The 12,381-nt window shown below is 57.2% G+C and overlaps 3 protein-coding genes across 3 annotated transcripts; 2 read left to right on the top strand and 1 right to left on the bottom strand.

Moving 5' to 3' along the window:
- Positions 1-1,479: 1,479 nt before the first annotated feature.
- Positions 1,480-4,667, top strand: N657DRAFT_7619 (uncharacterized protein). Its single transcript, XM_062797534.1, has 4 exons — positions 1,480-2,243; positions 2,294-3,024; positions 3,081-3,616; positions 3,675-4,667. The coding sequence occupies exons 1-4, from the start codon at positions 1,575-1,577 to the stop codon at positions 4,460-4,462; spliced, it is 2,724 nt and encodes a 907-aa protein (XP_062651968.1). The 5' UTR covers positions 1,480-1,574; the 3' UTR covers positions 4,463-4,667.
- On the bottom strand, positions 4,523-7,003 carry N657DRAFT_638619 (uncharacterized protein). The gene is made up of 2 exons (XM_062791628.1): positions 6,664-7,003; positions 4,523-6,602 (listed from the first exon to the last, which is right to left on the bottom strand). Exons 1-2 carry the CDS (start codon positions 6,857-6,859, stop codon positions 4,873-4,875), a joined length of 1,926 nt encoding a protein of 641 aa, XP_062651969.1. The 5' UTR covers positions 6,860-7,003; the 3' UTR covers positions 4,523-4,872.
- Positions 7,004-7,222: 219 nt separating this feature from the next.
- Positions 7,223-10,554, top strand: N657DRAFT_607311 (uncharacterized protein). Its single transcript, XM_062790242.1, has 5 exons — positions 7,223-7,489; positions 7,549-7,700; positions 7,764-8,814; positions 8,870-8,986; positions 9,053-10,554. The coding sequence occupies exons 1-5, from the start codon at positions 7,355-7,357 to the stop codon at positions 10,157-10,159; spliced, it is 2,562 nt and encodes an 853-aa protein (XP_062651970.1). The 5' UTR covers positions 7,223-7,354; the 3' UTR covers positions 10,160-10,554.
- The last annotated feature ends 1,827 nt before the right edge of the window (positions 10,555-12,381 follow it).

The following is a 12,381-nucleotide window of genomic DNA, read 5'->3' on the forward strand; positions in this document are numbered from 1 at the left end:
TCGGCGGAGCACTCTAGACAACCAAGCGTTCGGAATTGTTGTGGTGTGGCTATCGCCAACACGGCGCAAAATCACCGGCTGTTCCAAAGAGCCGAACGGCATTTATTGCTGCATCGAACTAAGGGGGCCATCGAGCATCGGCAGACAGGTCAGCAGCGGCAGTGGAATCATGCAATTGGTTTCGATTGAATTGTCGTTCGATTTGTCGAGATCGAAGAGGCCAGATGAGCCAGGCTGCAGAGGACAGGCAGGAATAGTGGCAAAGGGAATGGAAGTCCTGTCAAAACGGCAAGATCCAGTTGAAGCTTCCGGGAAGCTCCATGGGTGCTGGGTGGTTTCAGCAGAGGTTAGTTGCTCCTCATTGGCTGAGCCTACTGCAACTCCACTCTCAACGGCTTCCAATCTCATTCCGCGAACTTCGCTCCCTGGAAAGCTGCATGCAGGGTGTGGAGATAGCTCCCATCGTCAATACCAAAATCCAGCACAACAACAAGTCAAGATGAAACTCTGGGGTTATGCCGAGCCTGTGTAGGGAGTCAAATCACGGCCGAAATAAGGCACTGAGCGAATTCCGCAACTCTGCTTCTTCGGACTCTGACTACAACTTGCTTCTTGGATTTATCTCTCCTCTGGTGAAAGCCATCCATTAGGTGCAGCGCTGCTCATCGGCTGCAGCACGCTGGCATCGGGAATCGAGGAGCTGGATCGAACCAATAAGGGTCCTTGAGGTGAATGTGCGACAAATATTTCTCGGTAGCTGATGGATATCTCATTGTCACGTTGTTGTTCGACAATACGTCATGTGAGGATTGTGACATTCATGCTACATGGGCCATGGGCAATGCCTTGATGCCACGTCCAAGTTGTCTGCTTGTTGGCTTCCAACGGAGCCGCATCCGTTGCCCTTGAGCCAGGTGAACTTGTGAAGTGGGTCGAGCCATCCAGAATCTGAGAGGCCGAGAGGCTTTCAGGGTGCAAACATACCATGGTCTGTGCACGGTCGTGTTTAGATGGTCCCGCGACGCGTGACGCCAGAGGCTTGTGCCGCGCCTTAGTGGTTTTGGTTTCTTGGCATCCACATACATCTTAAAGCCAAAGATAATCAGTGATGTGTCTGTCCACGAAGCTTGATTAATGGCCCGGGCCAGTTTCGTTTCGAAATGTCCTCTCTAGTAGGGCAGAGACAGAGCATTGGCGTGTTGTCGTCGCTTCCAGACAGTAGACTCGGCGACATACTCGGCACGAGACCATCCAGTCGTCCGTCCAGCAGAGCTTCCTTCTCCGCCAGGCCATCTTCAACCTCAGCCATCTTCAACCCTGCCGACGATGTAGAACCACGCCGCATTCGGCCCCAAAGCCGTCAAAGCTTGCACAATCTGTGGCCCACCAGTCCCGGCTCTGGCAAGCGGAAGAGAGATGCTCCCTCCATGGCCACCTTGGACAGTCTCTTGAAGGCACCCACTGTTCTCAAGGTGCGTCGAGTCCCCTCGTCTGTTGATGAGTAAGGAGATCTCACTCCCTGCCAGCCACATCCCTCCAACCTGACTGTGAAGCCGCGGATACTTCATCCCCTGATGCTTTTGCCGCGCGAGACCCTGCCGCTATCCGCCCTCGACCTCTCTCAGCCGCTCGGTGACTTCCCTGCCAGCCGCCTCTTCGAATCCAGAATTAAGATTCTCGACTTAGAGGGCCGCCTAGGCTCCAATATTCTTGTTGCCCGCTCCGAGACGACCCGCATGGTCTATGCCGTCGAACGCGAGAGCAATGGACTGTACGTGCTGTGCAAGCTGGGTTCTTGGGTGGACATCGAGACCCTCGGCCAAAGCGCCACGGTTGTTTGCGACGAACGAATGAGAAGCATGAAGACAGCGAGGCCTGGGAACGCTGCTGCCACCCCATTAACCACCCCTTCGATGTACAACGAGACCAAGAGGAGGAAACTGGCCATCGAAGAGATACAGTCTCTGGTTCGGAGACGCTCCATGTCGATTATTGAGAAAGACACCCCAAGTCAAGCTTCCAGCGTTGTCGAGGAAAGGCCGCCATCAAGACAGAACGCCAGCCAAAGCGTCAGTTCTATGCAAAAGCCTATCAAGATATCTGCTGCACCTGGTCCTCCCGCGCCGGCTCCGCTTGGAGCTACGGCCCTGGGTACCGCGACGAATGACGATTCTCAACCTACCGCTGAAAAGATCTTTCAAAATCTTCGGGCGCAATACATGGAAGCTCTATACCACTCCAAGGTCTGTTTTTCCCTATCTGGATCATTCTCCGTATTCGCTGACACAGACAGGGTTCGTTGGCGTATTTTGCAAAAGGCCCTCTTTCCAGGGCCAGAGCGGCATTCCATATTGACTGGGACGCCAATCTTGACATGAACGACCTAGTCGAATTCCTGAAGAGCCTTGTCATGACCACCATCGTCATCGACAAGAAGTATCGCGAGACAATACCCGAGATTGTAGCCAAAATCAAGACGGTTACGCAGGACTCGGAAAACGGTGGCTCCAAGGCCAGGAAGAGGAAGCAGAAAAAGCCCAAACTCGGCAAAGATGGGCTGTACCCCGGAGAGGTTGACCATATTAAGCGATGGTGGGCTTCGCACCAGCCCATTTCGAGCGGGGACGACGACAGAACCTTCACAGCGACTGAAAGCAGATATCACATTTCCTCCCTAAGAAGGAGGGAAACTCAGCTGCAGATGATCCTGATTCTGGAGATTCTGGCCCTGGAACCTGTTGCACTGGCAAAGGGCACAGAGTGCCAACTTCCGGGGATGGAATCTCATGCCGCCACCGAGGAGGCAAGCCAGGAACCATCAAGCAAGAAAAGGAACAAGCACAACCTGCCCGTGCTCCTTGACGTACACGCAGACCGACTCTGCATCTGGCAGTCCACAACATTGGACGAAGTCAAGGCGGTGGCCGAGTCTCAAGTGCCCGCCGAGGGTGCTGGAGCAGAGGAGCTGGAGAGGGCCAATTCGGACCCTCTGAGGGATTTTTGTGTCGATATCCTTGTGCCATTGTAGGTGAATATTTAGTACTACTGGTCTTATGCGCTTGCTAATCCTCTTCAAACAGCTTCTCAGCTCGTCTTCCGGGACTTTGCGACTCCCTCAACCGCAAATTAGGAGGCCCTGTTGCCCAGTCGCCACCCAAGGAGAAGACGGCAAAGCCTGCTTCAACGGCCAAGCCGAAACCCGGTGCGCCGATAAAGCGAGCTGCGCCCTCGAAGGGGGACAGGGCCAGAACGCTCGAGCGTGCCCTCTCGGTTGAGCGGAGTAGGCGCAGTGTCTCACAAGGCCCTGCCGCCGCGATTGCACTGCTGCGATCCGCGACGCAGACAGTCATCCCAGGGTTGAAGAGGGAGGCGAGCGAATCGTCCTTGACGGGTCTTATTCTGAGGGCAGACTCAAACTCTCTCAGGGAGAGGCCGTCCAGCATCTTCTCACGGAGTATAAGCATGAGTGGGGCGGATGTGAAGGCACAGAAAAAGGCGCAGGTAGAGGCCGAGCTCAAGGACGCCATCTCAGCACTGAAAAAGCCCAACCGGACCCTGGCTGTCAAAGAATTTGTCGAGGCAGCCGACAGGCGGGCCTCGGCCGGGCAATTGAAAAGTGAGTCTCTTGTCTCCAGAGTCTTGCAAGCAAAGACTAACCTTGCTGTCTCCTACAGAACTAAAGAAGCCCAGCCGGGCCTCAGCTGTGCAGGTCAAAGCCACGCCAGCCAACAACCGGTACAAGGACGTCCTAGCAGCCGAAAAGGCACAGTCACAGCCTGCTCCCTTTCTCGACATACCCCCCTCCAGCGCCTCCGTCGTCCCGGCGTCCACTCTGCCTCGCAAGTTCGCCAACAGGCTACACAACCCGAGCCCGTCCGCACCCCGCGTCCAATCAACGCCACTGCGGCAGCCCTCCTCCTCCTCTGTCATGGCACCAACCGCCCCACATCAGCAAGAGACCCCTCGGGGTTCAGGCGTCCCGCTCTCGTCGCCCATCATGGCCCGAAAGGCGGCTCCGCCAGCGTCCGCGCCAGCCCAGCAGCAGCAGCCGCGATTTCCATCATCACAGCACCTGCCAGTGCCGTCAGCAAGCCGTCGCGGCGGCGGCGCGGATACGCCTCCCTTCCCCGGACTGGGCACACTATTCGAGACGCCTGTCGGCCCTCGATGTTCTGCCAAGGAGAGGCTGAAAGTGGTGGTGGACGATACGCCCATCAGGTCGCGGCTTCCGCTCGGGGTGGCGGGGGATGGGGGGAACCGATCTGGGGTGGCGGTGATGAAGAAGGCCAAGGACATGAAGAAGAAGGAGGAGGAGCATGGGAGTGGAGGGTGCAGTAGTGACGGGGCGGGGGCAAATGGCGGCGCTACCAAGGGCGGGGAGAATGGGAGCGATGGGATGAGCATTTACCAGCGGCTGGGGTGGGATACGGCGGATTTGGATGGCATTGATGACTTGCTATGATCGTGGGACTAGATTTGGACTGGGTTAAGGACAACGGGGGAACACCTGTTCAGATGTGACCGAAGGATAAGACATGAGAATAGCGAGCGTGCTTCTTGGCGTTGCTTGTTTGGAATCGCAAGGCTGCGGACATCATGTAAGGTATTCTAGGGTACTGGCATCGTGATACCACGGAGACAGCAGCGGCATGAATAGAGACCATATCAAAAGAGGAAGACACTGAAAGGCAGCTGTTTTTAGCATCCACACGCCCTGCGTCGACGACATGCGGAAAGCGATAATCAATACAACACTTTCCTGTTCAGGCAGGAGCCGTTTGTCGGGATAACCATTATGGTGTTTTCGCCAGTTCCTACGATTAGTATTCCAACCCCGCCTCCCCTCCCCCATCAAACCCCCGTTATACCTGGCTAATTTTGTATTTTCCCCCTCGTGACAACCACTAGCGGCAGCTCCCTCACATCGACATGCTCCTGGCTCCCCAGGTCCACGACCCTCACCGCCTCGAGGCCCACGACTCCCTCCCGCAGCGCCAGGAACCGTAGCTCCGCCACGGCACACCCGTTGGGCGCCAGCGGGCCGATCCGCACGTCGGCCGACAGGCACGCCAGCTCGGCCGCGTCGACGACGCTGCTGTGCTGCATGGTGTGCACCACGGTCTCGTCGAGCACGGCGTCGGCAATCGGCGGGTCGTCCCCCGCTGTCTGATTCTGATTCTGATTCTTGGTGGTGGAGGAAGAGCCCGCCCCCGTTGCCGTCGCCGTCGAGGGCGGGCGGATGACGCGCAGCTCGTTGCGTCGTCGCCGCGGGATGGGCACCAGCATCAGCTTGCGCGCCGCCGTCGCGACAGCGTGCTGCGCCAGCACCGACGCCGGGGCGGACGGGGTCGGGGGCATGATGATGTTGTCGACAGCCTTGTTGCTGCGGTTGACGACGAAAACGGTCCAGGCAAACTCGTCGCCGAGACGGACGGGGCGGGTCGGGCCGGTGAAGGTCATGGTGATGCCAAAATCTGGGAGGGCGGGCACGGGGCCCGGCGCGGTGGCTGCTTCCAGGGCGGGGAGGGCGTCTGGGCGGATGACGGAGGGCGAGACGAGCGGTTGCGAGTCGACGCCGCCGCTGATGGAGAGCTGGCTTGGTCGGTGCGAGCGCTGGATTGGTGTCGTCTTGGGCTGGCCGAAGCCCGGGTTGACTGGGGACGTGAAGTCGAGGGCGGTGGTCCATGTCATGGCCAGGCGGGGGGTGCATCGGTTTGGTTCGCCGTCTGGGCGGACGAGGACGAGGACTTCGAGGGTGATGAGGAGGTCGCGGGCAAGGGTCCTGCTGACGATGTCCCGCTGTTGCGGGGCAAGCTTGTATAGGAAGGTGAGGTGATCGTGAGCGACGCAGCTTAGCGGCAGGCTCATGCCCTCTTTGGGGCTGAGATCCTCCGCTGTGCCGTCTGTGACGCTGAGGGTAAGCTTGTCTAGGATGGCTTCGCAGTCGAAATAGGGCGTGAAGTCGACTTCCAGCAACGCAATTAGTGAGGCGCTCGGGGTAATCGTATTGGGCCGGGAGAGACGGATGCGAGTGTGAAGGACTGGATAGATCTTGAGCTTGAGCGTTTGTAGACCGTTGATTCGATGGAGTGCATCCTTGGGTTTTGTCAGGGGCGCGACCTTCGATACCCTTTGAGCGGATAACCGAGGAGCAACACCGCCTAACAACGGGTCGTTCGCAAACGACTCTAACAAATTCATCCCGGACGGCATACAGCTCGGCATGTACCCGCCGCTTGACGCGGCGGCCTGGTCAGAAGCCGCAGCGTTTATCCTGAGGCTCGCGACGCCTGAGAATACAACTGATGGTAGTTGTAGCCTGATCCTGGGACGGCCCAGGAACACGGGAAGCTTCCAGACAGCATAGGCATGCCTCTGGCCTTCTTCCTGCGGCTCGCCCACCACCACAAATGCTTCCTCGACATGCTCGACTTCGCCGTTGTATACGATTTCGGAAGCGGGAGGGGTACCGTCCCGGTCAGAGGCAACGCCGTTTACGACATGAGCATCAAGGGCGATGACGAGGCGGCGCAGATGTGAGCGGAGCGTGTCGTCGTCGACGTATGGGGCGCGGAGTATGAAGTATACGTCGACCGTTTCATCTGCGACGTGCGCATGAGCGATGAGAGCAGGACAAGAGGGAGCAGCGTGCGAACCTCGTACCAAAGAACAGACGGTCGCGTTGCTCAATGCTGGAGATGTTGATCTCCACCGAGCCCGCGCCTTGGTGGAAAGCCTTCTCAGGGTTGAATTTGGTTGCAAATGGAATGATGTATGTGAGGTACGACTGATGGAGGAAGGCCTCCGAATTTGCGACACCGGATGCTTCGCCAGCGCTGTTTGGGTTTGGGAGGGCCATGATTGCGGCTTCCAGGTTTGCTCTTGTTGTTGGTGTTGGGGGCCTCTGCTTTGCCCATTTATATAGCCATATCGACCATGAGGACTATTTCTTTGTCATACTTCAACTTAAACAAGAGGTCGGATGCTAACGATCATGCTTAAAGTCATCTACATCCAGGTGACGGATGGAGTCCACCTCATTCTTATCAATGTGGTTCAAGCAGTCAACAGAGAGACCCCTGTGCCTAAACTGGGATCCACTGGAGCTCCATGGAGCCTGCAGTGGCAGTCGACGCTCAGCGCTTGGCGTCCGAGTGCCGAGTGCCAAGGACATTAGCTCTTCAATCGTGAAATTCCCTCCGAGTGACTTGCGTCGTCGCCTGAAAAAGCGCGACGCGCAGCGCACCCCGAAACTCAAAACCAGGCACCGCTCCATCGCCATCAGCTCAACGCGATCGCCAAGCCGTGTACGATATCGCATCTCAGCGAGAAATACGCGAACCGCAGCAGCAAGATGAACGCACCTTTTGCGCCGCCGGGCGCTGGCTGGTCAGAGCATCGCACCTCCGATGGCCGTGTCTACTACTACAATGCTTTGACCAAGGTCACACAGTGGACCAAGCCCGAGGAGCTTATGAGCCCGGCAGAGGTATGGACATCTCTTGAGTCTTGAGGAACCGCTGTGCTAATCTGCCGAACCGCAACCAGCGCGCTCTCGCGAACCAGCCATGGAAGGAGTACACGGCCGAGGGCGGCCGCAAGTACTGGTACAACACTGAGACCAAGCAGAGCTCGTGGGAGATGCCAGATATTTACAAGCGAGCCCTGGCTGGTGGTGAGGCCACTCCGACAACTCCAGCGTGAGCATCGCCCCTCAGCGCACCCTTAACTGAATCGCCGTACTGATGTATTGATATGCCCAGAACTCCTGCCACGCCGCACACAGGCCAGGGCGCCGGCCATCATGGCGGATTTGGAGGTGCCGACCATTACCGCGATCATCGTGAGCCCATTGGTGAATCGCGCCAGCTGACCTTCGGCAATAACGTTCAGGCCCAGGCCTTCGTCCCGGCAACCAACGACCCTGAGTATGCCACTGCCGAGGAAGCCGAGGCTGCCTTCGTCAAACTCCTCCGCCGCAGCGGCGTCCAGCCCGATTGGACATGGGAAGAGACCATTCGAGCCACCGTCCGAGATCCGCAGTTCCGCGCGATCAAGGACCCCAGAGATAGGAAGGCTGCTTTTGAGAAGTACTGCCATGATGTCGTCGTCCAAGACAAGGAGCGTGCAAAGGAGAGGCTGACCAAGTTGCGTGCCGATTTCGCCACCATGCTGCGGAGCCATCCCGAGATCAAGCACTACACTCGCTGGAAGACTGCGCGCCCCATGATCGAAGGCGAGACGATTTTCCGCTCCACCAACGACGAGAACGAGCGGCGCCAGCTTTTCGAGGACTACATTATCGATCTCAAGAAGGCGCACAAGGAGCACCAGGTCGCCATGCGCAAGAGTGCCATGGACGGCCTGATCGAGCTCCTGCCCACCTTGGATCTGGAGCCTTACACGCGCTGGTCAGAGGCGCAAGGTACTATTCAGAGCACTGCTCCGTTTCAGAATGACGAGAAGTACAAATCCCTCACCAAGTACGACGTCTTGACCGTCTTCCAGAACCATGTCAAGGCGCTGGAGCGCAAGTTCAACGATGACATACAGGAGCACAAGAACAAGAAGTTTCGCCGTGAGCGCAAGGCTCGGGACAACTTCATTGCTCTGCTTTCTGACTTGAGAAGAGACGGAAAGATCAAAGCTGGCACCAAGTGGAGCGAAATCCACCCTCTTATTGAGGCCGATGAGCGCTACCTGGCCATGGCCGGCCAACCGGGCTCAACAGCCATGGAGTTGTTTTGGGACGTGGTGGAAGAGGAAGAGCGCGCTTTGCGGAGCATCAGGAATGATGTTCTCGATGTCATCGATGTGAGTCGGCACTCTTTCTCGGCTTCGCAGATTAAACCCAACTAACAGCTTCTAGGACCAACGTTTCGAGGTCACCCCGAAGACCACGTTTCAGGAGTTTGAGTCAATCCTCAAAGGTGACCGTCGCACAGCTAACATTGAACGCGATGTGTTGGAGCTTATCTTTGAGCGGGTGAGCAGCCATGGTCTCGGTCGAGTTCACGAATTGACATATGCTGACGCACCACCCCTCAAACAGATCCAAAAGCGAGCGAGCAAGCGCTTAGGAGAGGATAGAGAGCCGGACCGCCAGCAGCGTCGCGCTCTAGAGGACCTCCGTTCTCACATGAAACGGATGGAACCGCCTATTGGCATCAATGACACGTATGAACAGGTCCGGAGCCGACTGGCTCACGTACCCGCGTTCCAGGCTGTAAGCTCCGACGATGCCCGACGGGGCGCCTTCGAGAAGCACATCCGACGCCTCAGGGAGAAGGAGGACGAGGCAGAGAGAGAGCGCCAGCGCCGCCGTGACCGCCCTGATGCCTATCGTGACAGAGGTGAGCGATCTCATCGCAGCAGTGCGCGTTCTGTGAGGAGCCGCAGCCCAGAGCACAACATGTATGAGGCTGAGCGTCGCAATGCCGTCGCCGAACGGGAGCGTAACTACCGCAAGGCCAGTGCCGCCGACGTTCTGCTATCGGATCGCCGGTCTCCCTCTATCCGTGACCGCGAACGGGACCGTGAGCGGGACCGGGATCGTGACCTAGAGCGTGACCGAGAGCGCGAGCGGCGTGACTACCGCGATCGCGAGAATCGTGACCGGGATCGTGACCGGGATCGTGACCGTGACCGTGACCGTGACCGAGACCGAGACCGGGATCGGGACAGGGAACGCGATAGAGAGCGAGACCGCGACCGCGAGAGAGACCGCGAGGGTCGAGACCGGGAGCGTGACAATCGAGATCGCGACCATCGCGACCACCGGGACTACGACCGCCGTCCGTCGCGGCCCGTCGACGACACCAACCACTATGACCGCGAGCGCCGCACCCGCGAGGAAGACCGCGAGCGCATCTACCGCCGCCGCATCCTGGAGCGTGACGTTGAGGAGCTGCCCTACGGCGACGAGCGCCCGCCCAGCTCGTCGTACTCTTCTCGCAACACCCGCCCCCGCCCGTCCGAGGAAGACGACCTCGACAGCCGGCGCGACAACAAGCAGCAGCACGCTGCCAAACGAGTCAAGCGCGACGCCGGCGACCCTCCCAACCGTGGCCAGCGGACCCCGCTGCACAAGGAAAAGGAGCAGCTTCCTACGCCTAGCGTCAGGGCGGGCAGCGAGGAGGGCGAGATCGAGGAGGATTAGACAAACATTCCCTTCCTGCGGCTCATCAGTCGCCGTGGCCGGGTTCAGCAAACCCCGTAATCGCCATAGGTGTAGGACGTCGCACAGCTGTTTCGCAAAGAGGAAAAGAGGAGCTCAAACGGGGTGTGTTGTGTTCTGGTTGGTTTCAAGAGTCGGGGATGTATGTGAACGTGAAATCTGGGTAGCAAAAGGAAAGAGCAGTGTTTTCTGGTGGTGCCGAAGACAAAACCACTACAGTACGTTACTCACGCACACGCTTCTCCAACCTAACCTGGTCAAGTCATCGTCAAATCAGTAGTACTGGTGTAGTTTAGTAGCTTGTAATAGTCTGCCCAGCCCGGCAGCTCTTTCACCATGACTGCTGTAAATACCTGTGTAGGAAGACAAAATCCTGGAATTGAATAGCTCGTTGACACATTACGTACTCGCGCTCTTGAGGCTATCTAAATACCAGGAGTGTGCCTATGAGATATCTGATAACAGGGTGGATAAAAACTCTCCATTGTAAACCTGGCATGTTGAACATTATCTCCTGAACGCTGTTCGAGGCTTTTTTAAAGGCAGTTTGAGGCATCGCAATTTATTGGCTTCCTACTTGAGTACTTCCACGACTGGCGTTCTTGCGCACACGCATCGCCTCTCAGCCCTCCGCGGAACTGTGTCCGCCCAGGGCGGGCGGCAGTCACCCTGCTTGATCCATTGCCCCTCAATCTACCAAGACCACCGCCCTTCCCGTTTCCCTGACAGGCGCGGTGCAACTTTAAACAGCCGGCTCTCGGTAGGACCAGGCAACAGGGGATAAACTGCCGCCGCCGTCGCTAAATGTCCGGATCGTCGTCCTCAGACATGCCGCCCTCTCCAGATGCACCGTCGAGACCACCCCGGGCGCCGCCGCGCCAACTTTTGCCGCTACCGCCTTTTTGAACGCCTAGAACGCCGGAATCCGATGCATCGTCCTGAGTGGGCCGGCGGTCGTCATTATGATGGGTGTCCTTTGGAATGCCCTTTTCAAGAACTTTTTTCAAGGTCCTCCAGGAAGAACTGTGACGTATGTCAGAAGCAGACCAAAACAGAGAATGTCAGGGCCAGACTTACGTAGTTGCCGCTCAACTTCTGCTCTTGGTCAAGCTGAGAGTTGGCCTTGTTGATACGCGGCCGGAAGTTGGTAGGGTCACGGCGGAAGGTAACGTCCAGGTTCTTGAGGAAGGTGTTGCAACCCGTGAGAAGCGACTCGGGCTTGTTGGCATGCGCATCAATACCTGGCTTGCCGTCAAAGACGATGACACGATCAGCGAGGTAGGTAGCCATGATGAAATCGTGCTCGACGATGAACGCCGTCTTCTTAGCGTGCATGATGAACCGCTTGATGACACGGCTGGCCACGATACGCTGCTCGGAGTCGAGGTCTGTGATGCTGTCAGCATGTGGCATAGAGACTATGGCCCAGGACAGCAACCTACAGGCAGACGGCTCATCGATGAGGTAAATATCAGCCGGCATACCGAGAGCCAAAACAATGGCCACCTGTTCAATGTTAGCGAAATGCCGAAAGCATGGTAGGAGAAGGAATGGCATACTCTCTGCAATTCACCACCAGACAGGTTCTTCACTTCCTGGTCGATGAAGTCGTCAAGCTTGAGGGGCTTGACGACATCTGTCTGGAACTGAGGAGACAGGAAAGCAGCCTTGATCTTCTTGAAGAACAGCTGTCGGACAGTACCCTCGAATTTGGGTGTGATGGTCTGAGGTTTCATGCTGATTCTCATCTCGGGAACTTTCTGAGTTCCATCTGGTTTGAGAGCACCAGCTAGGAGACGGCAGAAAGTGGTCTTCGCATGTTAGTTTTATCTTACATCCTCTCCCTCTGTGCCTTCTATGACTCACCTTTCCAGTACCGTTCTCACCCATCATGACAATGATCTCCGAGTCGGAAAAGCTGCCGCCATCGATGCTTAAATGGAAGTTACCGAGAGTCTTCTCCATGGCGGGATACTTGAAAGCCCGCGACTTCTCTGCAACAAAATCCTCAGTGCCCTCGGCGATACGAAATGTCAAGCTTTCGTCGCGGAAGCGCAAATTCTCAGTCGGAATGTGGCCATCAAGAAAGATGTTGATGCCTTCACGGACGGAGTATGGGAGAGTCACAACGCCGTAAACAGCGGGCTGACCATAGAGAACGCAAATGAAATCCGAGAGATAGTCCAACACTGACAGATCGTGCT

This window comes from Parathielavia appendiculata (genome assembly GCF_033297405.1).
Source record: "Parathielavia appendiculata strain CBS 731.68 unplaced genomic scaffold N657scaffold_1, whole genome shotgun sequence".
NCBI lineage: Eukaryota > Fungi > Ascomycota > Sordariomycetes > Sordariales > Chaetomiaceae > Parathielavia > Parathielavia appendiculata.

Bases quoted from the DNA above. Each gene is read 5' to 3' on its own strand.
- N657DRAFT_607311 (XM_062790242.1), top strand. From the start codon at position 7,355: ATGAACGCACCTTTTGCGCCGCCGGGCGCTGGCTGGTCAGAGCATCGC. The intron at 7,701-7,763 runs GTGAGCATCGCC...TGATATGCCCAG, and splicing joins GCCACTCCGACAACTCCAGC to AACTCCTGCCACGCCGCACA. The intron at 8,815-8,869 runs GTGAGTCGGCAC...AACAGCTTCTAG, and splicing joins ATGTTCTCGATGTCATCGAT to GACCAACGTTTCGAGGTCAC.
- N657DRAFT_7619 (XM_062797534.1), top strand. From the start codon at position 1,575: ATGCTTTTGCCGCGCGAGACCCTGCCGCTATCCGCCCTCGACCTCTCT. The intron at 2,244-2,293 runs GTCTGTTTTTCC...TGACACAGACAG, and splicing joins AAGCTCTATACCACTCCAAG to GGTTCGTTGGCGTATTTTGC. The intron at 3,617-3,674 runs GTGAGTCTCTTG...TGTCTCCTACAG, and splicing joins CTCGGCCGGGCAATTGAAAA to AACTAAAGAAGCCCAGCCGG.
- N657DRAFT_638619 (XM_062791628.1), bottom strand. From the start codon at position 6,859: ATGGCCCTCCCAAACCCAAACAGCGCTGGCGAAGCATCCGGTGTCGCA. The intron at 6,603-6,663 runs GTACGAGGTTCG...CGCACGTCGCAG, and splicing joins ACGCGACCGTCTGTTCTTTG to ATGAAACGGTCGACGTATAC.